Source organism: Phalaenopsis equestris, unplaced genomic scaffold, assembly GCF_001263595.1.
Source record: "Phalaenopsis equestris unplaced genomic scaffold, ASM126359v1 Scaffold000399, whole genome shotgun sequence".
Lineage (NCBI taxonomy): Eukaryota > Viridiplantae > Streptophyta > Magnoliopsida > Asparagales > Orchidaceae > Phalaenopsis > Phalaenopsis equestris.
Window position 1 is genome coordinate 1072471 of NW_018164841.1, and position 27141 is coordinate 1099611.

At 31.2% G+C, this 27141-nt stretch overlaps 2 protein-coding genes across 5 annotated transcripts in view; one reads left to right on the top strand and one right to left on the bottom strand.

Annotated features, from left to right (window-relative positions):
• The window catches only part of LOC110026750 (serine/threonine-protein phosphatase PP1-like), a 12326-nt gene extending 10365 nt beyond the window's left edge, over nucleotides 1-1961 (top strand). The window contains exons 2-4 of the mRNA XM_020727850.1: nucleotides 401-960; nucleotides 1053-1256; nucleotides 1609-1961. Coding sequence (XP_020583509.1) covers nucleotides 401-960; nucleotides 1053-1256; nucleotides 1609-1674 — 830 coding nt within the window. The 3' untranslated portion in view covers nucleotides 1675-1961. The remainder of the gene's footprint in view (nucleotides 1-400; nucleotides 961-1052; nucleotides 1257-1608) is intronic.
• A 1888-nt stretch (nucleotides 1962-3849) lies between these two features.
• LOC110026744 (mediator of RNA polymerase II transcription subunit 28) lies at nucleotides 3850-26438 on the bottom strand. Of its 4 annotated transcripts, none has more exons than XM_020727841.1 (5): nucleotides 26348-26438; nucleotides 26206-26265; nucleotides 20271-20532; nucleotides 4494-4606; nucleotides 3850-4207 (listed from the first exon to the last, which is right to left on the bottom strand). In XM_020727841.1, the coding sequence occupies exons 3-5, from the start codon at nucleotides 20452-20454 to the stop codon at nucleotides 4073-4075; spliced, it is 432 nt and encodes a 143-aa protein (XP_020583500.1). In that variant the 5' UTR covers nucleotides 20455-20532; nucleotides 26206-26265; nucleotides 26348-26438; the 3' UTR covers nucleotides 3850-4072. The 4 variants fall into 4 exon arrangements, with proteins under 4 accessions (XP_020583500.1, XP_020583503.1, XP_020583501.1 ...); XM_020727844.1 differs by having other exon boundaries at nucleotides 26375-26432; XM_020727842.1 differs by having other exon boundaries at nucleotides 26206-26281; nucleotides 26375-26430.
• Nucleotides 26439-27141: the final 703 nt, after the last annotated feature.

Consider the following 27141-nt stretch of genomic DNA (forward strand, 5'->3'; position numbering starts at 1 on the left):
CCCCAAATTTTTTTCTTTTTTGTGTGAGCTCATGGCGCAACCTGAATTTACTAAAGTAAAATTGACTCAGTTGCAAAGTGAATTGTTTATCAAAGTTCTTTGGTTTTTAGTTCAGCACAGTCCTAGAGCCCTGTTCTATTATGCTGTCCACCTTAACCATACAGTTAGTCTTTACTAGGCTTGATGCTCTTCAATGTCACAGCTGGGTTGCTTATTTGGTTTAAAGATGTTTCCATAATCTATACTGTAACGTCCTTGCTATTTATTCTGTATAATCCCCTATAAAATATGAAAAAAAAAACCCCATCAAACCTTGAGTTATTTTTGCTATACTCATGCAATATAGATTATTAATCCTCAGAAAACTTCATAATTCTCATATTTTGAAAATGATTTGCAGGTGATATTCATGGACAATTCATTGACCTTTTGAGAATCTTCGAATGTGGCGGATTCCCTCCATCGTCCACATATCTATTCCTAGGTGATTACGTTGATCGAGGAAAACAAAGCCTGGAAACGATTTGTTTGCTCCTCGCATACAAAATCAAGTACCCTAACAAGATTTTTCTTTTAAGAGGAAACCACGAGGATGCAAAAATTAACAGGGTTTATGGCTTCTACGACGAATGTAAGAGACGATTCAATGTTCGTCTATGGAGGATCTTCACGGATTGCTTCAATTGCTTACCCATTGCCGCAATCATCGAAGAGAAAATACTGTGCATGCATGGCGGACTCTCTCCTGAACTCACAAGTTTGGACCAAATAAGAGACATGCAGAGGCCCTCCGAGATCCCTGATTATGGTCTCCTCTGTGATTTGCTTTGGTCCGATCCGGACCCAGACATCAAAGGATGGGGAAAAAGTGATAGAGGAGTTTCGTGTACTTTTGGTGCCGATAAACTTATAGAATTCTTAGAAAAGAACGATCTTGATCTCATATGTCGTGCTCATCAGGTTCTTGGATTTCATTCCATACCAGACTTTTCCCATCTTTAATTTGTATGAATAGCGTCTAAAGGACTGCTACTTATTGTTTCCTTTGACAGGTGGTCGAGGATGGTTACGAGTTTTTTGCCAAGAGGAGATTAGTGACGATCTTTTCGGCTCCCAACTACTGCGGAGAATTTGATAATTGCGGCGCTTTGTTGAGCATAGATAAGTCCTTAATGTGTTCCTTTGATATTTTGAAACCTCTAGAGGTGAAAGGAGAGGGTGGTGGTGTTAAAGCCTTGAGACCGCTTCCAAAGAAAGTATGTCTTGTGATTTTTTCATGTGCTTCTTAGATGCAACATTCTTGTCAGCTATGTATCAGACTGTTTCTTTTTCATAATGATTAAAGCGCCAAAATAGTCCCCTAGGCTTTTTAAATTGGGGGCTAAAATAGTCATTTGTAGAGATTATTTCAGCCCATATTTTAAAATTTTGGAGACTAAATTAAAACTTTTAAGACTGTGGGACTAAAATAACCTCATGCCAAAAATCAGACTATTTTTGACCATTTTCTCTATCATTAATTATAGAATATTTTCATAATTATTGGTACAATGCTTCATTGATTTTAAATTATGTAATGCCCTTCCCCTTGCTTCTTTGAATGTGCAGTTGCCAAACCTATTTAATGGATTGCTTGGAGTTTCCTCTCAGTCGAAGAGTGGAGATAGTAAGTAGCCCGTGGTGATCTTAGTTGTTCCATGGCCAAGCTTAGGAGGATCCTCTCCCTGATCTGCTCTTTCTCATTCCTATTTCAATTTGTATATTTCAGTTAGTTTCATCTGTATAGTGATAAAGGGTCTGTTGTTTTTTTATTTTTATTTTTTGCCCCCACTTTCAATCTTTTTTGTGCTTGTACCTCTTTGCATTATTTTTCTCCTGTGATGACTTAAATAATGACTCATGAAAATATTTTGTTACCAATTTAAGTTCATATTGTGAGAGTATGTAAGCCAGTCCCACTAATGATTTTGTTGAATGGTTGTGAAGCATGAAGTAAAAGGACTGAAATTATTATTATTTTTTCTTTAGCATATTTTTAGTAAATGATTAAATTTGGGGACCATTAGTTTTTCCCCCACTTTTGGTTGTGATCAAAGAAAAGCTTTTCATTGTTTTTGCCTCAATTGTTGGATTGCACCCATCCGATCTGCTTATTATGGGTCTGTTTGGGGCAGCTTATAAGTGCGGGCGCCGTACTGTTTGGTTCGCGCGTTTCGCCAGCTTATTCGAAACCGCGTTTTGGTTTTTACATTAAATGCAGGTTGCGGGCTGTGTTTCAGGATAGACAGTTTATCCTAAAACACACAAGCTGCCTCAAAAGCACCCTAAGTTTTTATATTGATAATTATTCTGTCATTATGATTTTGATATTCAACTTAGTTTTACTTTTAAATGTTTTTTATTTTATTTTATTATTTTTTTGTTAATATTTCGAAATTTAATGCATAGTAATATAAAAAAGAGGAATATTTCTTGCACAATAAAATTAATATAATTATTTATTTTATTTTTATATGCATCACCATATATAAGAGAGACACTTGGTGGGCTTATGTGAGAACCAAATGGTAAGATTATGGTGAAAGGAGCACCAGTCTTTAATCTAAATTTTAAGGGGGTATTTCCATCCATAGCACCTATTTCTTTTATATTTATAAATCTTACACCTAAAATTTGATTATTACATTTATACCCCCAAACCATTAGTATATGTCAAAATATCACTTTTAGTTTTAGAAAGTGAAGTATACCTTTACATGTATAAGTAAGTTTATATATATATATATATATATATATGTAAAAATTAAAGTTTAGGTGTAGATATGTAAATACATAAGAATTGAGAGGCATGCATGTAAATCTTTGAGTTTTAAAGTAGTGCAAAATTGATTTATATTTTAGATTTATTTTGAGAATACAATTAATCTAAACTATTGTTGTAAGGGTAGCAGCTTATCAAAATGGCTATAAAATTGTTGCAAGGGAAATAAATTTTAAAAAAATTGTGAGAATTTCAATTATTAAAAAAAAAAAAATTCAAATAAGAGATCTTAGGTCTAAATGTTTTCACCGTTCTAGTTATAAAACAGACCTTCACATTACAAAAACTTCTAAAAAACAACATAATAATAGTTGCCCAGATAGAATTGTGGCAGTTTAGGAGTGTGAGTGGAGCCAGCTCGTGAGCCGATTCAAGCCAAGCTTGTTGCAAATAAAGCTCAATGAGCTAACGAGTCAAACTCAAGCCAGCCCTGACTCTTGAACTTGTTAGCTCGAGCCAACTCGTTTAAAAACTAATTGATATAAAACACACTAAAAATATATTAAAATTCAAATTTTTTATCTTTAAGTTATTGAAAAGATGTAAGAAAATAATATTTTATATTTTCTATCAAATAATTCTTACTATTCATCATCTAATTACTCTCAAATTCGTAGAATTAAGCTCGAGCTCAACCTCGAACTCAATTAAATTAATCAAGCTCAAGCTCAAATCAAGTGTGGCTCAAACTCGACTTGTTTACACCACACCACTGGTGATGCCACTCTAAAAAAGAACACATGAATTTTATATTTACTCGTGCAAATAAACAAAAAAATACACCTTCTAAACACAATCAGAAGGCAGAATAAGCAGCTATTTCTGAGACTCAAATTTGAAACTTCCATATTATAGAGGAAAACATTGCCTAAACAGGTAACTTCATTTCCCTCTTTTCTTAATAAAATTATTCTCTGGGAGAAGTCTAATTTTATGGATAAAGATTGAAGTATAATTTTCTGGGTCAAGTCTAATTATATCAAAAGAAGAAGAAGACGATGACGAAGAACGACAACAATAATAATAAAACCATTTTCAGATAAATAACTTTCCTTTGTTCAATAAAAGTTCACCAGCATGTATGAAATTTTACAAATATCTTCAAAACAGATAATTTATAGGTACTAAACATGGGCATATTCTGCTCTACCATCTACTAGAGAATTGCATGAAAAGAGAGTGGCTTACTCTTCTGCTGTAGAAAATCTTCAGAGAAAAGCTTGACAAACCTTAACAGAAATTGCTCCGAGTTTAAACCCTCTGCAACTCTGCAGTGTGCCGCTCAAGCTGCTCTTTCAACTCTTTTCTCCAAGCTACAATGAGGCCTTCTTGCTTCTTAATCAGCTCGGATTTGGTTTTCAGCTCCTCCTCCATAACGGAAATCTCCTAATAAGCATTGTGAGCTCCAAATGATTAGATATAGTCCGAAGAAGTCATAAAATTAAAAAACATTTACATACTAAAGTTTATTTTTTACATTTATAACTTCCAACTTTTTCATATCACATAAAAAATACCACCACTTTAAATTTTTAAAAATGAAAATATACCTCTTCATGTATGGGTAAGCATGCAGAAATTGAAGGATTTGTGTTAGATATGTAAATACATAGGAATTGTATGGTATGTATGTAAATCTTCCTAAAATTAAAAAGTTTAATTCATCGAACACCTTTCGCAGCATTTCCTCTTTGGTTGGCTGGTCCTCATGTTGTAGGCTTATGAAATAAAGCTGAAGCTTCTTTGCAGCTTCCATGAAATCCCTTGCATGCCTCTCCACGTCAACTACAAAAGAGAGAATTGACTCCACGTATGTTTTCACATAAAGAAAAGCTAAAAATGTATTCCGACTATTTGTATGTGACTAATTTAGTTTCCAAGTATCATTCTTCTATAATTTAGTTTCTTGATTTTACAAATTCAATCCAAAATAATATCTCATGTAAAAATAATGACAATGTTGTTATTAACTTTATCCCTTAAACACACAAAATTAATCCCAATTTACTCATGGAGGGGTCCTTTCGGATCAATTTGTATGGTCAATGTACTAAATTGGAGAAATGTGACAACTTGAGTCTAAATAAGTCACATGGGAATAACTGCGGGGCAATTTTAAAATTTCATCCTATTTCCACGTGTACATAAGTTTACTACTTTCTACAAGGGCAAATTGAAAAATTATTACAGATTAAGCTAGTAAACCTGTTCTTCATTGTTTCAGTTTAGTAATATTTAGAGGTTGTTTGAGATCGCTTTTAATTTTTGTTTTTTATTTTCTTTTTGCTTATATTTTATTTGAAATAAAACATATTTAGTATATTATAACTAAATTATTTTAAAAAATACTCAAAACAACTGTTAGAAGTTTCAAGTATTTTTAAAAATAAATTAATTTATTTTTGAGAATGAAAAATAAAAACATGTCAACAATGCACTAAAGAAAAATATTTTTAAATAAAAAAAAAAATGTAAAACTGATCCCAAACAAGCCCTCAGGTTTTAAGAAAACTAAACATATAATGGTGTTTTATAGCAACATCCCTGAGATCAAGAGATCGCTGCATGTTAATGTTAAAATCTTACAACTGATTCCTTGATAATTTTTCATATAATATATAGGTCCTCAATTGTAGTTGTTTGTCTTCAGTATGACCCTTAGCACTATAATTAAAAATAGTTATTAAGCAGGGTCACTTGGCTTTACATGTGAAACTTTATTGAATGTTAGATATTTCAACTTCCAAAATTGGCTCTCAATAAAACTGCATTTCTACTCATTCAAAGCACAGTGTAAAACCTATAAGTCCTATAATTGTTGATAAAGAACACAATGAGAAAAGAAAAAAAGATGTACAAATAAAACCTACATGAGCAAAAGGATAGCTCAAAAAAATTTCAAAAAAAAAGAAACATAAAATAGAACTCATTAATATTTTAAGGCTTTCATGTCACAAATGGATGAGAATCTAGATTTTAACTTGAAAGTACAAATTTTATCCAAAGCATAGACAAATCATGATGAAGCAGGGCTGTCAAAAAAAGCTCATCGTTTGTGAATGGCTCATGTTTGGCTCAGTAACTCATATTCAATTTGTTAGTTAAACAATTCAAGCTAAACACAAACATTTTTTTTGAGCTGGATTTATAAATAAGCCGAACACGATCAAACTTTTGTTCAATTATATTCGGCTCATTTTGATTCGAATTAATTAAATAACGAATAATATTATAGCCTTTTTAGTATTAAATTTTATTATTTTTAAAATCATTCAAGCTAATTTTGAGTCTAACACAAGCTTAAACAACAAATGAATTCAAATTGAGCCAACCACGAATATGGTGTTCACGAGCCATTCTAAAAATTAACCTATTTCGAACAAAAAAAAATTGAACGAACAAAATACAAATGTGCATTGAGCTCGCTCAAGCTCAACTCGCTTACACCCCTATCATTGAGGGATATAATTAATATGCACCATAACAGAAATTCTTTATAAAGCATTCATGCCATTAATTTGTTTTTTTTTTTGTTTTTGTATTACAAAGCACAAGTTTCACCTATTGGATGAAATCTCTCGTATGATCAATGAGATAGAAATTGCAAGTCTTCAAGTGGTAGCAGAAGATGCCTTTTTAATCACAACTTATAAGATGTTGGATATAGAAAGCATTATCTGCCTTGATTTAGTGGACTATCAGACAAAACTTACCAAATTAGATATGCTTATTATAAAAAAATTACTTGCATATGATATACTTATGGTGAATAACAAAAACAAAGCAATATAATTTGCCAATAAACACGAATAAAGGCATTTATTATCTTTGGAAGTGAAATCCAATTAATTTAAGAAAATGGCCAACAAAATTCGGGTACAATTTTGATGATATAAAAAACATTACTTCGAGAGAATGAAACCCCTAACGCACTTCATTGATGTAGCACAGTTTCGAAGAAAAATAAATTATGGATCTTTTTATCCTACAAAAATCATCAAAGGGGAAAGTATGCGTCCAGAAGACTACAAGAAGATCAGAAAGAGGACATTAGAATGGGATAAAAAAAATAAGGAAGATTTACATACATACCACTAAATTTTTACGTATTTACATATCTAACACCTAAACTTGAATTTTACCACCTGACCGATGCATGAAAGGTGCAATTCACTTTTTAAAACTTAAAATGAAAGTGTTTTTTATGTGATACAAAAGATTTGGGTGGTATAAATGTAAAAAACAAAGTTTAGATGTTAGATATGTAAATACATAGGAATTGGGTGGTATGTATGTTAACGCCCAAATAATAAGGTTAAGACTTCGCAAGAGAGGAATACCCTTAAAAACATATTCAATGTTGGACGTTGCATGATCTAAGATTTATAGAACAAATATAGTCTGAACGCAATTCAGAGTTCAAACAAAATCAATTGTACAACAAATATCTAATTTTACAAGAAAGCAAGCAAGTCACCACAAACTATTTAATACCAAATCCGAAAGCAGAACATAAATAAAATCTATTTTTAACTATAAGGTTTTATACTTCTAATACAGATTAGCTACAAAATTAACTATCATGAAAGTTATTTAAGTAATTAAAATCTTGTGCACCGAAAATATTAAAAAAAGCATGTTAAAAATAGGAGGAAGGGGAGTTGAAAAAGAAAGACAAAGCAAGGAGAAATTACTAATAGACACGCTTTATACTTAAATAAGAAGACAACATGCCTCAAAATCAAACTTGATCAAGAATGGGAATATTGAAGAAGAAGAAGAAGAATAAATTATGCTAAAAAAAATAAATAAATTTTCTTTTAGCCATGCATTTGTCTTCTGCATGCCTTAGAACCAATATTCTTGATCCTCTCGGTAGGCAATATAAGTACAATAAACTCAACGGAATGGAAACAACAAATAGAAGCGGCGAGAACAAGGAATCATGGGAACAACCCTAGCAGAAAACTGAAAAAGGCCCGAAACTACTGTACATGATTAAGCCCCAATAGTGCACTTGAACAAAAATCCCTATTTACCAAAACCTAACGATATATGGAATCATTCAAGAGAATCACAACAATTTTAGCAATCATAAGATTCACAAGGAATCCCTAGAATTAGGAATAATTGAAGATTGCAAAATGCACGCACATAAGAACCAAATGCTTCATTAAAATAACTGCGATATTAGAAAAGTTGAAGATAAAAAACAAAATACAACTTGCATAGGAAATAGTGAGTGCAGCAACACAACTTGGGATTGACTCTTAAGAAACAATTGTTGAAACGAAGGCCAATTATATGACAATAGATGGCATAGTTAGAAAGACGAGGCAAATTTGAAAGCTTATGTTTTTATTAATCTATGTGTATGATAATCCAATCAGTGGAAGTATATTTCATATATTCATTATTAGGTTTCAATATGGTTGAACGATAATTATGGAGCAATGAAGAAATTTTCAATCATAATAGGTCAACATTTAAGATTAAGAAAGCACTTACAGAACAAATTCATGGTAAGGTACACTCATGTATGTTATTTGAAGATATAATTCTCATAGGTGAGATCACTAATGGAGAAAAGTGTAAGTTAAAGTAATGGTTGATGGTTTAGAAGATACAAGATTAAAGATTAGTAGAATAAATACTAAATGTATTTATCCAAAATTTTAGAGGATGTATAATTTATGAGTATTCATCAATATTGATGGAACATCAAATGACAAGTATGCTGGGCTTCAGAATCTTAAGAGTATAATACACAATACTTATCGATATAAATGAAGGCATAAGTTGTAGACGTAAAAGCTTGGATATTTAAATATAGATGTCCTTCAAAAATATTATAAAATAAGAGAATAGCATGCTAATCAACACTAAAAAATTGAAATTCGAACAACTATACTAAATAAATCAAGTTGGTAGTAAAAATTACTAAGGACTAAATTTGAGTGTGATAAAAAAAAATATAAGAGTGATGTCTACTAAAACAAAGCATAATAGGATGAAGATTAATTATGGAAGAGGGGTGATTTAAGACCTATCGAATATAAAAGAGTGAAAATAAACTTAATTTTGTGTTTTAAAAATGATAGAAAAACACGCATCAATAAAATGAGTATATAATATTAGTGTAATTAAATTAAGAGAAAAAAACATTTTGAGCCACCTGTTTTTTTCAAGAGTATAAGCACCTTAACAAATTGACTAACTGGCACTCTGGATGAGCTCAAGGAAGTTACCAAGTGAGCATGCTCTGATTAATACTTGACATCCCTAATTAGCATCTTTAAGCTCTAATTAATTATTTTTATTAAGCCTTTGGGCTTCATATATGAGACACTAGGCTATATCAAGCTTTCTTAATTTTTTTTTTTTAAAGTTTTCTTGTCATTGTTGATTTAAATTTAACTTGGAAAAACTTTTTTTAACAGAAATAACATACTGAACTACTTGACCTATTCCATAATATTAAAAAATAGTTGAAGTTTGTAGGTTGGTGTTAGATGTCCACTTACACGTACAATCAAGGCTATTTGAAATTGAACCGTCCACATGGGGTAGCTTGCATAAGAGTTGCAAAATTTTGTTGGTCAAAATTAAATTATCTCCCCCAAAGCCTTTTAGCACAAACTGGGTAGTTAAATTTATTCGAACTTAATCAATTTAACTAGCTTGTTCCTCTTAGGTATTCATTTTATATAAACTAAACAATTAAGCTCACACGAACTTAATATGCCAACCTAAACTACGCAAGTGATTGATATGCATATCCAAAGGCCATGCGGGTCCAACCATTGTTTAGAAAATTATGAGTTTGATGCTACATTTGAGGGGGATAAATTATCCTCCCTTTAATTATCAATTATTTTGTTTTATTTCTTTCCTTCTTATCACAATGATTTGAATTTTCCCCCGAGTTATGAGGGTTTCTGAGCTGTATATATTTTCTATTTGCCTGTACTAGTTTAGTGAAAAAATTAGAGAATTTTGCCACTAAGAAAGTTCTTCCTAAATTCCACATGTATCAGAGTAAGGAAACAAATCTCAGCTCTTCTTTCAGCCGCCAGAGCCTCTCCAACAGCTGTTTAGCAGGTGGAATCTTCTTTGCAGCCGTCGGAATTCCTCCAACTAGCCTGTAGGCCTCCGCTCTTGTTGTCACCCTCTCCTTGCCACAACAACACATAGCAGCCTCCACCAGTTTTCTTGCCTCACTAGCACCCAATAGCTTCCGCCGAGCCTGAGCTCGACAACTTCACCGCAGCAGCACTCGACCTTCTGTGCCGGAGGGAAACCGGGATTTCTCTCTAGCGGAAATCCTGGAGTGAGTTGAATTCTCTTTATTGAGTAAATCCTAATTGAGCCTAAACTCTCTCTAGCAAAAATCCTAGACACCCAATCATTTGATATTCTCTCTAGTGAAAATCCTATGTTGGCGACAGATAAGCTTCTTTCTCTAGTGGAAATAGCCATGATAACCAAATACGACATGAAAACTACATCTTCCTATTTAGAAGTTACTTCTGAACCTGAAACAATGATGGGAGCATCCGAAATCTCTTTCTGCATCACCAACCACTAAATATATGATAATAATTTTCTTTAATGACCTCGATTTGTGTTCATGTACATCTGTGACAAAGAAAAAGTTGATCATGTTACCGAGAAAAATCCCATAATAAAAATTCTTGATCCTAAATATTAAGACATGCAAGATTGAATATCATATGGTCATGTCATGGCTTGTCAATTGCATGGCCCCAGAAATTTGAGAAAAATTCCTCTTGTACCAAACGACAAAAAAATCTAGGATGCCGCAAGAGAAAGTCATTCAATTGTTAAAAACACCTTGAGTTCTTGAACATTAAAACTAGATTATATGACCTGGGATATAGTGAGTTAAATGTTATTTAATACTTCAATACTCTCTCCAAATATTGTCTCCAACTAGATATGTATGAACATACACATGGAGGTACTCACAAGAATATGCTCTTTACAAAATCATTGTTGAACAGAAGAGAACCATCAAGTTCCTCTCAAGAATCAATAAAGAACTAGATGAAGTCAAAAGAAGTATCCTAGAAACCAAAATAAGAGTGTCAAAAAAGCTCGTCATTCACGAACAACTCGTGTTCAACTTGCTAAATAGCTTGTGTTTGATTCGTTCGATAAAACAAATAAGTCAAATACAAACTATTTTTTTAAGCTCGATTTATAAACAAGCCGTACAAACTTCTGTTCAATCGTGTTCAGTTCATTTTGACTCGAATTAATTAAATGATAAATAAATAATATATAAAAATTAATATAATGATATAAAAAAATTTGTTTATATAAATGTAAAAAAAAAAGTAAGATGTTAGATATGTAAATACGTAAGACTTGGGTGGTATGTCTGTAACGCCCCATTTTATCCCAAAAATTCCAATGCTTGGCTGCTGGCATGGAGGCTAACAATGTAAATACAAAAAAATTCGATGGCATGTATGTAAATGCCTCTAAAATTCTACCCGCATGGTCCTCCGCCCCAGCTTTTCCCTCCATTCAGATTTGTGACATTTGTCCCACATCGCTAGATTGAGAGAACTCTATCATTAATCCGGTATAAAAGTAACAAGAAAGTGAGAAAAATCTAAGTTTTCAACTTCACTTAAGTACTCTTTTGTTATTTTTTTGAAGCAGAAATATATTTTATTTTCAGTTGATAACCGAAAATATTTTAAAATAAAAAAATAAAATTTGAAATTTTAGTTTGAGATGAAATTTGAGTCGAACATGAGTTTAATTCGAACAAATGGGTTTGAATTGAGCTGAACACGAATAAATAATTCACAAGTCATTTTGAACACGTGTTGAATATAAACAAAACATAAATTAAACAAGCCAAACAAGAACGAGCTTTGGGCTCGCTCAAACTCAGTTTGTTTACCCCCCTAAACCAAACAACTTCTCTCAATTTGTGAAGCTCTTGTTGATGTACGAATGGAAGAGAGTGGGAAAAAAAGGTTATAGGTAATCTCATTACATCAAATGTTGACTACTCGGCTTTATACACTCATAAATCATCTCAAAATAGCTAATCAAAGAGGAACACACTGTAGTGTGAACATTGTAAGAAACTTGGTCATTAGAAGGTTTGTGGAAAGCCTATTGATTGAATACCCAACAAAATCAAAGGTGATGGGGAAAATCAAGCAAACACAACATCAAAGGAAGACGAGCCTCATGAATATAGTCCATTCAACAAAGAACATGAAGCTCTCCAAAATCTTTTGGGACAATATTCTGAGCCTTTTACCAGTTTTTTAACACATCAAAGTAGTCTTCAATCTGTTATTGTTGCTCTCAACAAAAATAATCAAAATTAGATTGTGAACTCTAAAGCATCTAATTACATGCCAGATGATATCACTGCTTTTCAATCCTTCCATTCTTGCAAATATCATGTTGCAGTTAGAACCGAAGATGACTCCCTCTCATCTGTGAAAGAAAAAAGAAGTGTGAAATTTGCAAAGAGTCTTATTTCTCAATTTGTGCTTTATGTTTATAAACTTAACTGCAATTTACTATTTATCAGTAAACTTCCTCGTTACATGAAAGGTGTTACTAAAGTTTATCCTAATTTGTGTGAATTTCAGGTGATGGACTCGGAAAAGGCGATTGACAGTACTGATAATATCATGGACTTTATATATTCATTATAACTCCCATTTCAAAAGAATCGTCCGTCATTCACAATTCTTTAAGTCAAGTCTTGTATCTGAGACTGTTTCTCATGATAGTCAAGTTATGTTATGACCTTTTCGCCTTAGATATTCTAATTTATATTACATTGAAAAATTGTATCAACATATATTTATCAACAAAAAGTCCACCTTTTATTAGTGTGAAACTTGCCAATTTATTAAACTTACTCGACAAGTATACCCAAACCTAAACTACAAACTAACATATCCCTTGTCCATAGTTCATAGTGATACCTGGAGGCCCTCAAAAATAAAAAATACAAATGAGACTAGGTAACCACTTGAACCTTTCTCATGAAGGAAAAATCTAAAACTATCAGTATATTTGAAACCTTTCACAACATAATCCTCACTAAATTTTACAGTAAATTCATATTCTCAAATCCGATAATGCAAAAGGCTTTGACAACTCCCCTCTTAGCCATTATTTATCCAAAAATGACATGATTCGTATAAGTTCTTATGTTGAGACACCCCAACAAAATTATGTGGCTGAAAGAAAAAATAAATATCTTCTCAAAGTGGCCCGTTTAATTCTATTTGCTATCAATGCCCCCAAACACATATGGGGGGATGCAACTCTTACATCCACTTATCACAGGTCAATCAAATGCATCTTTGTGGGTTACTCTTTAAATAAAAAGAGTTATAAATGCTACTTTCCAAAAACATAAAAAAATTTATAACTCCATGAATGTCACATTCCTTGAAAACTAACCATATTATCTCAAATCTAACATTCATAAAAAATATCAGTTTGGGGTATCATTCAGGATCCTCAACCTCACCTCTCTTATATCCCTGATGAACTTACTCTTGTCCCCACTATCACAAATCAACCTGAAAAATGAACCCACTATTCCATTAAATCACTCTTGTCCCCACATTATGAGAACCAAGAGAAAGGAGCACAAAAATACACAAAACACCTGATAGAAGAATTTGTGACCTATGACATATTATCATCCTCTTACAGATATTGTGATCAGAATTTGGATAATGTGCAGCTCCCAAATTCAATTCAAAAGGTATTATCTATTCCTGATGGAAGAAGAGATTCTTGCCCTTGAAAAGAATGGTACATGGATCATAGCAACTCTACCACTTGGGAAAAGAACTGTTGAGTATTCAATCTTAAATATAAAGCAGATGAGAGCATGAAAAGGTTCAATGCTAGGCTTGTAGCAAAAGGATTCACCCAATCCTATGAGATCAACTACTATGGGACATTTGCACCAATGGTGAAACTAAACAGAGCAAGAGTATTACTGTCATTAGTTGTCAACCAAGACTAGCCTTTACACCAACTAAACATTAAAAATGGATTTCATAATGGGATCTTGAAGAAGAAGTGTCTATAGAGATACCTCAAGAATTAAGAAACAACACAAATAATCAGTTAGTGTGCAAACTAAAGAAATCATTGCATGGGTTTGAACAATCTCCCAGAATATGGTTTGAAAAATTCACTAAAATTATTTTTGTCAATGAGTACTATCAGTGCCAGGTTAGTCACACTTTATTTATGAAATCAAATCAAGAAGATGTGATAGTCATTCTTATTGTATATGTAGATGATATTAACCTTATAGTTAATGACATAAGGGAACTCGAAACAATCAAAAGAATAATGACATATGAGTTTGAGATCAAATATCTTAGAATTTTAAGATACTTCCATGGAATGGAAGTAGCTAAATCCAAAAAAGGCATTGCATATCCCAGAGAAAATATATCTTTGACTTATTAAAGGAGACATAAATGTTGGGGTGCAAACCAACATATATTCCTATGGATCCCAATCAACGAGCACTAAAAGGAGAGAATAACGCCTCCGTTGAAAAAGAGAGGTATAAAAAACTTGTGGAGAAACTTATTTATTTGTAACATATAAGGCCTGAAATTATTTATTCTATAAGGTGCAGTGAGCTAAAAAATGAATGATCCAAATAAAGATCATTTAAAAGCGGTCTTTCAAATTTTAAGGAACCTAAAGATGACTTCATGTGGATTAATATTCAAGAAAACTGAGAGCAGTAACATTGAGATCTACACTGATGCTAGTTATGAAGTAAAAATGACTGACGGAAGATCTACCACGGGTTACTGTTCATTTATACACTATTAAGATATTCAGTGATAGTTAATCAACTATCAATATAATAAAAAATCTGATACATCGTGATCAAACAAAACATATAGAGATTGATAAGCATTTCATCTCTAAGAAGGTCAATGGAGGGGTTGTCCAACTAAGCTATATCCCAAATCAGTATCAGATTGTTGACATTCTTATCAAAGCTCTTCCTCAGCACCACTTTAGTGATCTCAGTAGCAAGTTTGAAATGTATGACAGATACAACCCAACTTGAAGGGTAGTGTTGATATGCATATCCATGAACCATATGGGTCCACCAAGGATTTAGGAAATGGTGGGTCCACTGCTACTTTTAAGGGGAAGAAATTTACCTCCGTCCAATTATCCATTATTGTGTTTTATGTCTTTCCTTCTTATCATGATTTAAAATTTTCCTCCGAATTTATAAGGGTGACTCTGAGCTATATATATTTGTTAGTTGCTTGTATTAGTTTAATGAAAAAAATAGAGAGTTTTCCTCCAAGAAAGTTCTTAAATTCCACAAGCTACAACCAACATGTAACATATTTCTGAAAAAATCGTATCTTGTTTATGTTCATTTCAAAGATTACTAACAAAAAAACCTTCTATTGGCTAAGGACATCTCCCAAGATCTTTGAACATGTTATTCAAAGATTGTTGTCATTACAAAAGCTCAATGGTTAGCCAGCAAGCAGAAAAATACTTCATACATGCATATCCGTACATCATCTAAATATCAAGACATGAAGCTTGATCCCTAGACATTTCGAGGACTTTCATTAGGTCTGTTACTTAACTAGGAGATTAAACAAGCAAGAATGTTATCTATTAATTCAAGCATTGAAAATCTAGTTTTTCCTCTCCTTCACACCTATATCATTTTCCGAAAAATATACCACATAGATTGGCTTACAAGTACTTCTTTTACTTAGATTAAAAATGCTCTGGAGTGTTTGGAAACCTTCATGGTTTCTTTTGCTTAAGCATAGGTTCTCCTTTTCTCATAATTGCTTTAATAATATTAAACTAAAAGAACGATTTTCAAACATGGTATTAACTAGTGTATATGGTGCTCCACACTACACTCTTTTAACATTTCAAAACTTATCAATGAATTAGTTTTCCATGCACTCATTCTCTCCTTACTTTCTCCATGTGAAGTTTTTTTCGAAAACTTGAAAATGGTAAGTTATAAGGGTTGATCTTGATCCTAGGGAAAACATGTGCTTCTTGTCCTTAAGCAAAAAAAAGTGTTGGTAGAGATTCCCAGTGTTATTAATACATTAAACCATTACGCTTGCATCGAACAATAACTTGGATAGATCAAATACAGTTCTTTGGGCTAATTCAAATGGAATGTTAAACTACTTTAGGTTTTTGGAGACACATATAAAGCTACACACAAGCTTTAAGAATAAGAAAGAGAGGTTTCATATCAACAAGGAAGACTAAGCATGACCACCTTAAAAAGATGGCACAACCAATCATTATCCAAAGGAGTGGGTCGAACTTAAGAATTTGAAATATGAGCCTTATCATCTATCAATAATGTCATTAGCTAAGTACCTCCTTAATTTAGGAATAGGAGGATCTAATTTCAATGATCTATAAATAAAAAACTTTGTAAAGTATATTGATCATGAAAAAGAAAAATATATTTTCCACACTTGACCAATTTCTTCCTCTCTATTTCTCCCTCGCATGTCTTATCTCGACTTCTCTTCCCTCACCTCTCTATCACTATCTCTTTATACAAATGTTTTTTTATAGAGACAATAAGGGAGAAAATTGAAAGCTAATAAAATCCAAGAAAATAATATGTGTGCAACAAAGATTGATTCCCCTCTTCCAAAGTAAAATCTATACTTTATGTTTATTTATTCTCTTCTAAATTTATCTCTGCCCTTTATGTGGGTATGGTTTATTCTTTTTATTGATTAAACCTTAGCTCAAATTTTAAGTACTTACAAACTTAAAACGTAAGCCCAAGTAATTTAAATCCATCTTAATCGAGCCATCATCTTAAGGTTCGGTAAAGCCCCATTGAACATTCAGGTTATAAAGCCTTATACCTAAATCCTAATACAAAAATCTATAAACTAAGAGGGGTGTAAAAGATTAAGAAGTGTGCTTCACCCATCAAGAAACAATTTTTTAGTTGCTAAATTCCATAGACAACTTTGGAAGTGAACAAAAGGTTGACTAATAAGTCAAACAATTACAAACTTTTGTGTTCATTGGTTGATTGATTTTTCTTCTCTTTGTCTCACTAGTTTTAAGGTCAACATTATTTCCCTCTCTTATGGAGGGTTATGACCTTATTGTAAGGCTGCTTTAAGTCATCAAAATTATTTTTACAATTTCATTTATGCTTTCTAGGGAGTGTATAAAGGATAACAAGCCATACAAACGATAATATTGCTAAAATTTAAACAAAAAAACTTGCATAAAAATACATAGAAACCCACCCTGCATACACTCATTAGGAACGAATGAAGAAGAATTCATGGTCAACCCAAAATAGCTTGGATAAAACTAATGATGATAATGATGATGATTAGATTTCCACATTTAAACCTCAAAATATCAATCAAGACAAAGAATCTTAGAATTTCTCGGTGCATAATGCCATAAAAAATATTGACAAATTGAGCTAAAATTTAGCGAAGTTTTTTTGATTTGCTAATGAATGTTATGTTGCCTCCTTGACATTTTTAAAATATTTTTTTAGCTATACAACATGGGCCATTGAAATGGAGTCAATACTAAGAGTAACATTGCACAAAACACACACACACACACACACACACATAACATCACAACGCATACACACACATAACATCATAGCACACACACCACACTCATATGATAAATTTCTCTATCCATAATAATTTAATATTTGAAGTTAATCTTAGACCCACCTGATGAAAATATGAATAAATTTCTATATTTCATATGACAATACATGCAAACACACATGCACACATATGCATACATCCAAAGATCATAAAAAATTCAACATTTAATAATGCTGTTTGTCCTACTCAACAAAGCTTTTCAAATAAATAGTCAGTCCTTTAAGCAAGGTAAAAGATATTTCACCCTAATCTTCTTATATTTTCATGCTTTGCAAATCAAACTAGAAAAGCTAGGTAAATCCAACAATAGGATAGCCTCACCCTGATCACTTTATCGTTTCAAGTGAAAGGGATTCAAGAAAGCCCCGCCGATCAACATAGAGTAAAGCATTCTTTATGCAAACTAGTTCAAGTATTTGCAATTAAATGAGATTGCATATCCAAATACACAAGATGACTTCAAAATCAAATCAAGCCATACCCATACCTTATGATGATGAATCCATCGCCTTTGTTCCTACCAAGCCACTAAGACTCAACCCTCGGGATAAAAGAATAATATAATGGCAAATGTAAAGCTAGGAAGAGTCCTCCATGACAATCACACACAATCAAATCAAAGTAGCACAATTTGATAATGATTATATTTGAAGCATGTTCTCTCACACATCTCAAGGATATTCTTCATCATCATCATCATCAGCCTTATCCAAGGATATAGGGAGAGCATCTTAAAATGAGGTTGCTAGCAGACACTTCGATGATTACATAGCATGATAGGTTGGGTTGATATCAAGTTGACCTCGAGCAAGTTAGCCTTACAAATTTAAAATCTTCCAATAGTTCAAAATTTTGAGCCAGCAACAAAATCCTAGATTTTAAGTCAGCATAAAATCATATTGAGCTAGCTCAAAAATGCATGCCACTAAATAAAAAAGATGCTTAATGATTCATTCGGAATAAAATTAAACAAAATATGGAATTAGAAAGAAATAGTAAGTTTCCATTTTCTAAATTACTTTTAACATATTAGCAAGATAAACAATCATAATTATAATTGAAAATAAAATAGTGAATCAATATAAGCTTTAATTTGATGGAACAAAAGGTGAAGGTATTATGATTCTCTGGATTTTCCACATGGTGGGGGAGAGAGAAAGAGAGATAGTCATCCCACAACTACAAGAAAGTTTACAGAATAGACATAGAAATATCTATACATATGAAATAAGTAACAAGGATATTATAAAAGTTTGAAATAAGAAAGAAAGGGGCAGTGGAGTAAAGGATAAAGCAGGAATTTCCAAGAAAACAACCAAATGTTGAGGCCAAGACGAATAAATACATGGTTTTTAAACTTTTGGTTAGAGAAATTTTTGACGATGTCATTGGCATATCTAGCTCCATTGTAGAGTCGAACGTCTAATGAGGTTAAGAAGAAAGATGCAAAGATGGATCTTATTGTTGGACAGTGGGCGTGTGGATGCTAGCAATAGAGATGAAGATGAGAAAAGAGAGAGTGGAGCAATTTAGTACATAGAGTAGGAGCTGTGGATGGAGAACTTATACATTACTAGCATGATCCCAACTTTACGAATATTATATCCTAATTTAAGTTATTATGTATCAGTCCATTTAAAGTAACAGCTAGGAAAACTTTTTTGGCCACTCGCCACAAGCATGGTGGATGAAAAAACCATTTGACTAACTACGCTATCTTTTATAAAACTTCTTGGGTCATTTACATACATACCACCCAATTTCTATGCATTTACATATCTAAAAGCTAAAATTTGCTTTTTATATTTATACCACCCACAATCTTTCATATTAAATTAAAAATACCACCATTTTAACTTTTAAAAGGTAAAATACAACTTTTCATGCATAGGTCAGGCGGTATGCCAGTAAAAATTAAAGTTCAAGTGTTAAATATGTAAATACATAGGAATTGAGTGGTACGTGTATATCTTCCAAGGTTTTCATATCTTATGTTTAAAAGCTTAAATCAACTTGAAGGATATTTTGAGTGAGCCAAGTTGAACCAAATTTGAGGTGATCTAAATTGAATCAAAATTAAAGTAAGTCAATTTGAAGATAGATTAGACAGACTCCATCTAACTATAAATTGGCCACAACTTTATCGATCCTATACCATTATTTCAAACAATTGGGCTAAAATTTTGCAAACAAATTTCACGTGAATCATCCAAAAAAGCAAAATCCCTCCCTCCCTCACTCAAGGCATGAAGCGCTCAGGAGGCACATTGCCATATCAGAATGCTGAACCAGCAAGGTGCTTGTACTCAATAAGCATTATCTATCTTGTCCGGTCCAAACGAAGCAATTCTTACCATACATGCAGGAAACTGATCTGCAGTACAGCAAAATGTCTTCGTTGATTTACAAATCAAAAGTATCTAGATCGAATGATCTGCACCACAGAAAATTCAATTTTTAAAGCACCTTCCATCCATCTATAATCAAGAAAACTGAGAATCGCGAAAGAGCATAAAGCAAATTTATCTATAAAACTCGTCATAATGCGATTAAAGTGAGTATCCTATGGCAAAAATTGGCTCCAACCCTATTAGAGAGGAATGCCAGTCATAGAGCCTGTATTTGAGAGAAATCTCTTTGTCGAAAAACAACAAATACCCACCAGCCTAGTGTTGGGAACCGTGAAGGAAACGCTGGAAGTGTAAAGGAGAACTAACTCTGGTGAGAGGAGTGAGCAGAGCGATCCACAGCTTGAAGCTCGCGTGCGGGGAGACAGGGTAGTAGAGCGGCCTCCAGGGCGGCGACGCACATCATCATTTCTTCCCGCTGCTTATGTTGTCGGGTCTGCGGCGTGGTGGTCGTAAGTGGCAGCGACGGCAACTCCTGCGGCGCCTCTGTCATTCCACCGCTTCAATGATGCGTGAAATTTCGACGGGAATATTTGATACATGGAAGATTTACATATATACCCCTCAACTCCTGTAAATTTACATTTATGCTGTGATTTTTTTTTTTTGAAAAAATGCTACTTCTAATATTTCGTTTTTTTTTATTTTTCAAATAAAAATGCCTTCCTTTTTTTTTAAGATAAGAGTAACATCCAACTTTATTTAAAAGTGAAAAGGAGTACAGTGAAAAATCACATACAACATTTAAATAGAGAAAATACAACAGAATAAAAATAAGAAATTAACTAAGAAATAACTAACAGAAAAAACATCCTAATAATAGGTAAAATTCCTCAAAATTTTTCATCCACAAATGAAACCAAACAATTGTAGAATAGAATACAGATTATCATCAACATAATTGGATAAGTCATATTAAATATTAGTCAGACAACCATCAAAGAAGTATCATTACATTCAATCCAAAAAAGCAATCAAAATTGTCCAAAATATAAACAACAATAAGCTTTAATCTAGATTTCAAACAAAAGTGATAAGGCCTCCATTCCAACATAGGAAAATTTGAAGGTGTGAACCTATAAAAAATAAACTAAATAAAAATATAAAAAGTTGATGAATGTAATAGATGATGAGCTCAGAAAAATTGAACTTCCATCCAAGAATAGTGCATACATAAAGAAAACCCAAATATATACAAACGAGTGGTTGATCATTAATGTAAGGTAGGATATCATAATTGCTCAATACCAAATCTTGAAAATAACTAGATGAAATGATCTAACAACCAAGGGTAATATCTAAAAAAAAGAGCTTCCAACTACGTGAAATATTTGCAAAATAAGCTGACAATCATGTATAGTACATGAAGACAGTGTTAGCTAAATAGAGATAATCATACTTCATCCATAAATATTATATATATTAAGATAGCAAATTAGAATATATACGTAAATGGTTGAGTCTCAAGAGGGCTTCCAACCAAGTAAAGAAAAATTTCAAATAAGCCAACAACTAAGAGTAGTATCTGAAGACAATCCTAGTTAATGAGAGATAATAAGACTCCATCCAAAAAATATTGTATATATTATGATATTAAATCATAATATATACATAAATGATTGATTCTCAAAGCAAGAAAGATTAATATCAAGGACAAAGTTAAGTACAATTGAAAAAGAACCAACCTAAGAAAATATACACAATAAAACAAAAAAAGAAGAAAAAAATTATAACTTGTAAAAAATTTTAATGAAAGAGGAAATGTCATTCTTAAAGTTCTACCTTTTAGTTCTTTCAATGGATATTTTGAATTAGCACGTCTATAGAACTCTAATGGTTCTTGAAGATTCTTCAATGTTTCATACCAATTATAATATGTAGTTTCATGAACATAAAAAAAAATCTTTTAACAATTTTACAAGCTATGTTATAAGAATAAAAATAACTTGCTTAATATTACTAGATGTCATAATGAAAATCTCATTCGGAATGCAATATTTTAAAAGAGCATGAGAATAAGGGCATTCAAAAAATAAATTATTATGAGATTCCAGTTCATTTAAATAGAGCTTGCAATAAAAATACACAAAAATACATCTATGAGGTAAAATCTCAAAAGTTTTCAGCTCTTTGTGCAAAATCTCTAAGTGTAAAAGACAAATTTAATAGTCTAATCTTTATAAGGAAGTTTCTATGAAGAAAAAATAAATATTTTTATGAGAAAAATGATTTAAAACCTTTCAGAAACAAGTAAAACCATTATTGATGGGAATAACACGAATATAGTTAATGCAATGAGAGGAAGCAATAGAATTAAAAGAAATAATTCAATTATCATTGGAGACAACATCATAAAGTTTAGTATTCCAAAGATAAATGAACCATGTAAAAATTAAGTTCTCAAGATTTTCATATAAAGAATTGTAAAAAAAAATCCAGGAATAATAATGAAAAAAATAAAAGAATGTACGTAGTCACTTGAAAATTAAGAAAAGATCTTGTTTTCTTTAGTTAAATCTTTTCAGAAAGTATAAAAAAGAAGAATATTAATTAAACCAAATAGAGTGATCATGATCAGAACACCACTTAACAAGAAATAAATCAAAATTATAAAGTCTTCAAATAATTTTACCCTTCCAAATATCATTAATGGTATCTGAGAAAGGAAGATCGAGCCCCCCATTATACTCAGGTAAATTGATAGTATTCTAAGCACTAATATTCATTTTTCCTTTATTACCATTATGATGCAGAAAATTATTAAATAAAGATAATTTTTTTTCCTAACACCTTTATGTAAATTTGTAGAATAAAACTAATGATAAAGATAGCTCTAAATAGTGTATTTAATAAGTTTAAGTTTAACAAAAACAAATAAAAACTTATTTTTCCAACAAAATAATTATATATAAAGTCTATTAAGAAGTTTATTGTAGTCAATGACATTGATATCAAAAGGCTTAAAAGTTACACCTAAATAATTTCAAGGCAAATGTTTAAAGTAAAAAAAAAACCATTATTATAATAAATAATTTTCTGAACATCAGCATTCACGAATTTAAAAAAACATATGACAAACTTAGAGACAATAATAGGAAGATTAGATGCCTTGCTGAACATATTAAGAATCAGAGAAAAACAATTGATAAAAGAAGTTTCAACTTTACCAAAAATGAGAAGATTATAATATAAATGTAAAAACGAAACCTTTACATTTTCTTGAACAACATTAAAACCTTTAATGATATGTTTGTTAGCCTCAAAAAGTGAAGATAAAGCATCCATAATAATGACAAAAAGAAAGGCAGAGAGAGGGAACCCTTGCCTTAAACCCAAGGCGAAAGGAAAGTAGCATTTTGACTCACTATTAATGATATAAAAAAAATAAATTGTAGTTGTGCAAGCTTTTACAATTAATTGAAAAAGGTGAACAACTCATATGCTTCATATGATCATAAAGAAACAATCTATTAACTTTTTCTAAATCCTTCATCAAAAAAATTTTAGAAAATTTCTCAGAGGTATTATTAAAATTGAAACCAAATAAAAGCTTATTCACCAAAATACTGTTATATGCAACATCACTATCTTTAACGAAAGCAGCTTGAGATTGATGAACCTTGCTATAAAGAATTATTTTAAGCTTATTAGTAAGAAGAATAAAAATAATCTTATAATATTATTACACAAAGAAATGGGTCTAAAATCATTAAAATTATTGGCATCATACTTTTTAGAAATAACACTAATAGCTGAGAGCTTAAATATATTAGGCAATTTAGCATTAGAAAAAAAATATTTCACAGCATCATTGTAATCCTTTTCAATGATATGTCAACTATCTCTAAAAAAAATTAAGATAAAGCCATTAGGTTCGAGGGCCTTTTTAGAGCCGATAGAATAAAAATATTCATAATATCACCATAAGAAAATTTAAGATCAGTTTTGCACTCTCATTAGTAATGATATGATTGTTAATATGAAACATATGGAAAAAATCCTAAAAATCAAAAAGCTAAAAAATTTTGTAAATAAAAATAAAAAGTAATAGCCTCATTAAAATTATCATTTTGATGATGCATAAACTGATTATTAATTTAAATTTCTTTAATAAAATTAGAACTATCTTCAATTTTAATTTTTAGATAACGAATTTAGTATCATCTTTCTTTTAAGAGAGCCCAAAACTTCTTGATTGTTGCTCAGCTCATTAATAATCACAAAAAAACAACATTCATAAGGTTAATATGATTCAAAAAAGCTAAAGTAAGAAGATCGATCTTTATTAGTGTGATTATTCTAAATTTAACGTATAATAACATGTTTCTTATATTTTTAAATCTATGATAGAACTAGATAATAAGGAAAAAAAATGTCGCTGCCAATTTTTAAGAGTCAATGTAACATTCCTAAGATTGTAAGATAGAGCAAAAAGAGGATCTCATTTAACAAGAAGACTCCAAACCATGTTAAAAAAAGAAATATAGGTGGAAAATTTACTCCAATAGTTTTTATACATGAAATAATAATGCAACTTAATATAATTATCCAAACAAATAGAAATAAAAAACAAATTTGAAGAAAGATGATCCATAACTTTATAGAAAGAATGAAGAAAATAGTCTAACCAAATAAAATTATATAAATTTATATCACTTAAACATATGATATGATTGTTAAGTTGTTTATTATACCATCTATAATAATAACAATTATTCTGAAATTTAAGTCAGCCACATGAATGCAATTATTTAAATTAATAAGTATACTAGGAGCAGGAAGGACACATGTTTTCCCCTCAATTCTTTGAATATAATTAAAATTTCCAAGAATAATGCATGAGCATTGAATAATCTCAACCAAATAGATAATAAAATTCCATTAACATTTTCTAGCCTTAGCATTGTTATCAGTGTATATAACAGTGATAAATAAATCAATATAAGAAGAGAAAGTATAACCATGAATGAATTAAGGATTAATAGTTAAAAAAAAAAATCTTGGACAACAAGATTCCATTTTAACCAAATTCTCTGAATATCAACAACATTAAAGTTGTTACTATTTATTTCATTTAGAAGGAATCCTAAATTATTTAAATTAATGAGATCAGAAATAGAAGAATTGAAAAGTTTAGTTTCAAGAAGACAAAAAAAGATTCAATTTCATTTTTTTTAAATAAATTCATACAATCAGCAATATGAGCTTCACAATTAGGCCTCATAACATTATAAGTCATAATATTAAGAAAAAAATATTTAAAACTATTTATTGGTTATTCTCGCATTCAACCATTCTTTCTTAATTTTCGAAGTAGAAGACAGAGATAAGAATGAATAACATTCTCAACATTAAAGATGTTTTGAATAAACAATTCATTTGAAATTATATTATGTGAAGCAGCTATCTCATGAGAGATAAGAGAAGAAATAATCAATACATGATTCTCTGCATCTGCATTTATAACATGTAAAGTATTTTAGAATCATAATTTTCTCTATAATATTTAAAGTTACAGAAGAAACCTCAGCAACAACATTTAATTCAGGAGCAGTTATATGATTAGAAAGCTTAATATTATGATCAGAAATAAAAATCAAATTATTCAAAAGAATCATATTCATAGGTATAGAAGGTGGTCTACCGATACTTCAGTTAGTTCTTTGTACATGATTAAATCTATGCCTACTTCTTTCTTTAAAAATAGGAACAACAACAGGAGGCCATTACTTCAAATGTTCAAGCATGGGGAAGAATCATGGGCAATGGTAGAAAAGATTTATGGGGAACATGTTTTCATTCGTAAAAATAAAATAAAATAATAACTTGTTCTTTAACATGTTTAGTAATGAAATCAAGAAGCTAGGAATCAATAAATATTTGAACATTCACCATAACGAAAGCTAATCTTGAGCCCTTATCAATATTTGCATCAACAACAATCAGAATATTAATTTTACTGAGGATTTTTTAGAATCCTTTCTCCGACCAACAACATAAAAGTAGATTTGGAAATTTAACTTAGATAAAACCTCTTTAAAGTCTTCTTTCACGTGATTAAAGTCATGAGTCCATTTTTTGAAAATAAATGGCTTGCCATAATATACTAAGATTCTCCCAATATGACCATGTTAAGATCTTCCATTCAAAATAAATTAAAGAGAAAAATGCTTCCATGAGAAAGATAAGATCAACATTATCTTTCGAATGGCTTGAAAGAAGTTCTCGTAAATTGGTCTCTTACCTAGAGCATAACCCATCAAGGGTAGATTCCATTGTAAGGAACCTTCCTCCACTTCATGATCTGAATAACAGACATTCTCGTATGAAGAAAAAATAAAAGAAAGACTAAATCAGAAGAAATATTAAGATTTGAAGAAATCAACCATTTCTAGTTGAGGGAAGAGCGATACCCAAGAGGAGAATGAGTAGAATAAGAAGGGAGAGAGGGGAAAGAAGTAGAAACAAGGAGAAAAGAAGAAATATCCGTACGAGAAAAAAAAGGGGCTAAAGCTATAAATAACATCAAAAGAGGATTTGGAGAGAAGATCTCTAGAGTTTTTACACTAGAAATGAAAAAAAAAGAAACCCTTAGAAATTTAGGACAAACCCTAGAATTATCAAGGCCTCTCTCTCTAAGCTAGAACCTCTCTACCACTACTCTGAATTAGTTGTAAATTGCCTTAAAATTTTTTTCTAATAAAACTATCTCTTTATGTACACGTGGATTGTGTATTAAGTTTGTCAAGATGAAATTAGTTTGAATCGATCAATGTGGTTCATCTTTAGTGCATACTTGGTTTGAATATGGTTCGAATCTTATTTAAATATTCTCCTTCACATGTCGTTAGTTTGCAATTGAGACTATATGTTTATTATGACTCAAACTTTATTTTATGTCATTTGAATATTATCTGAGCTGAGTGTAATATGCAAATATTATAGAGTTTAGATCTGTTCGAAGTGTGGTATTAATAACATTTCATCACAATGACAAATATGCAATATTAAATAGAACTAATCAATAACATTCACTACAAAAACTTTTGTGATTTTTGATGGTAAATTACTTTAGTGATTTGGAATTTGTCATTTTTTTTACACTTTGCGATAGATTTTTGACAAACATCACACCACCATTTCTTTATTGGTTTGAAAAATATTTTCAACATGCTAGGAT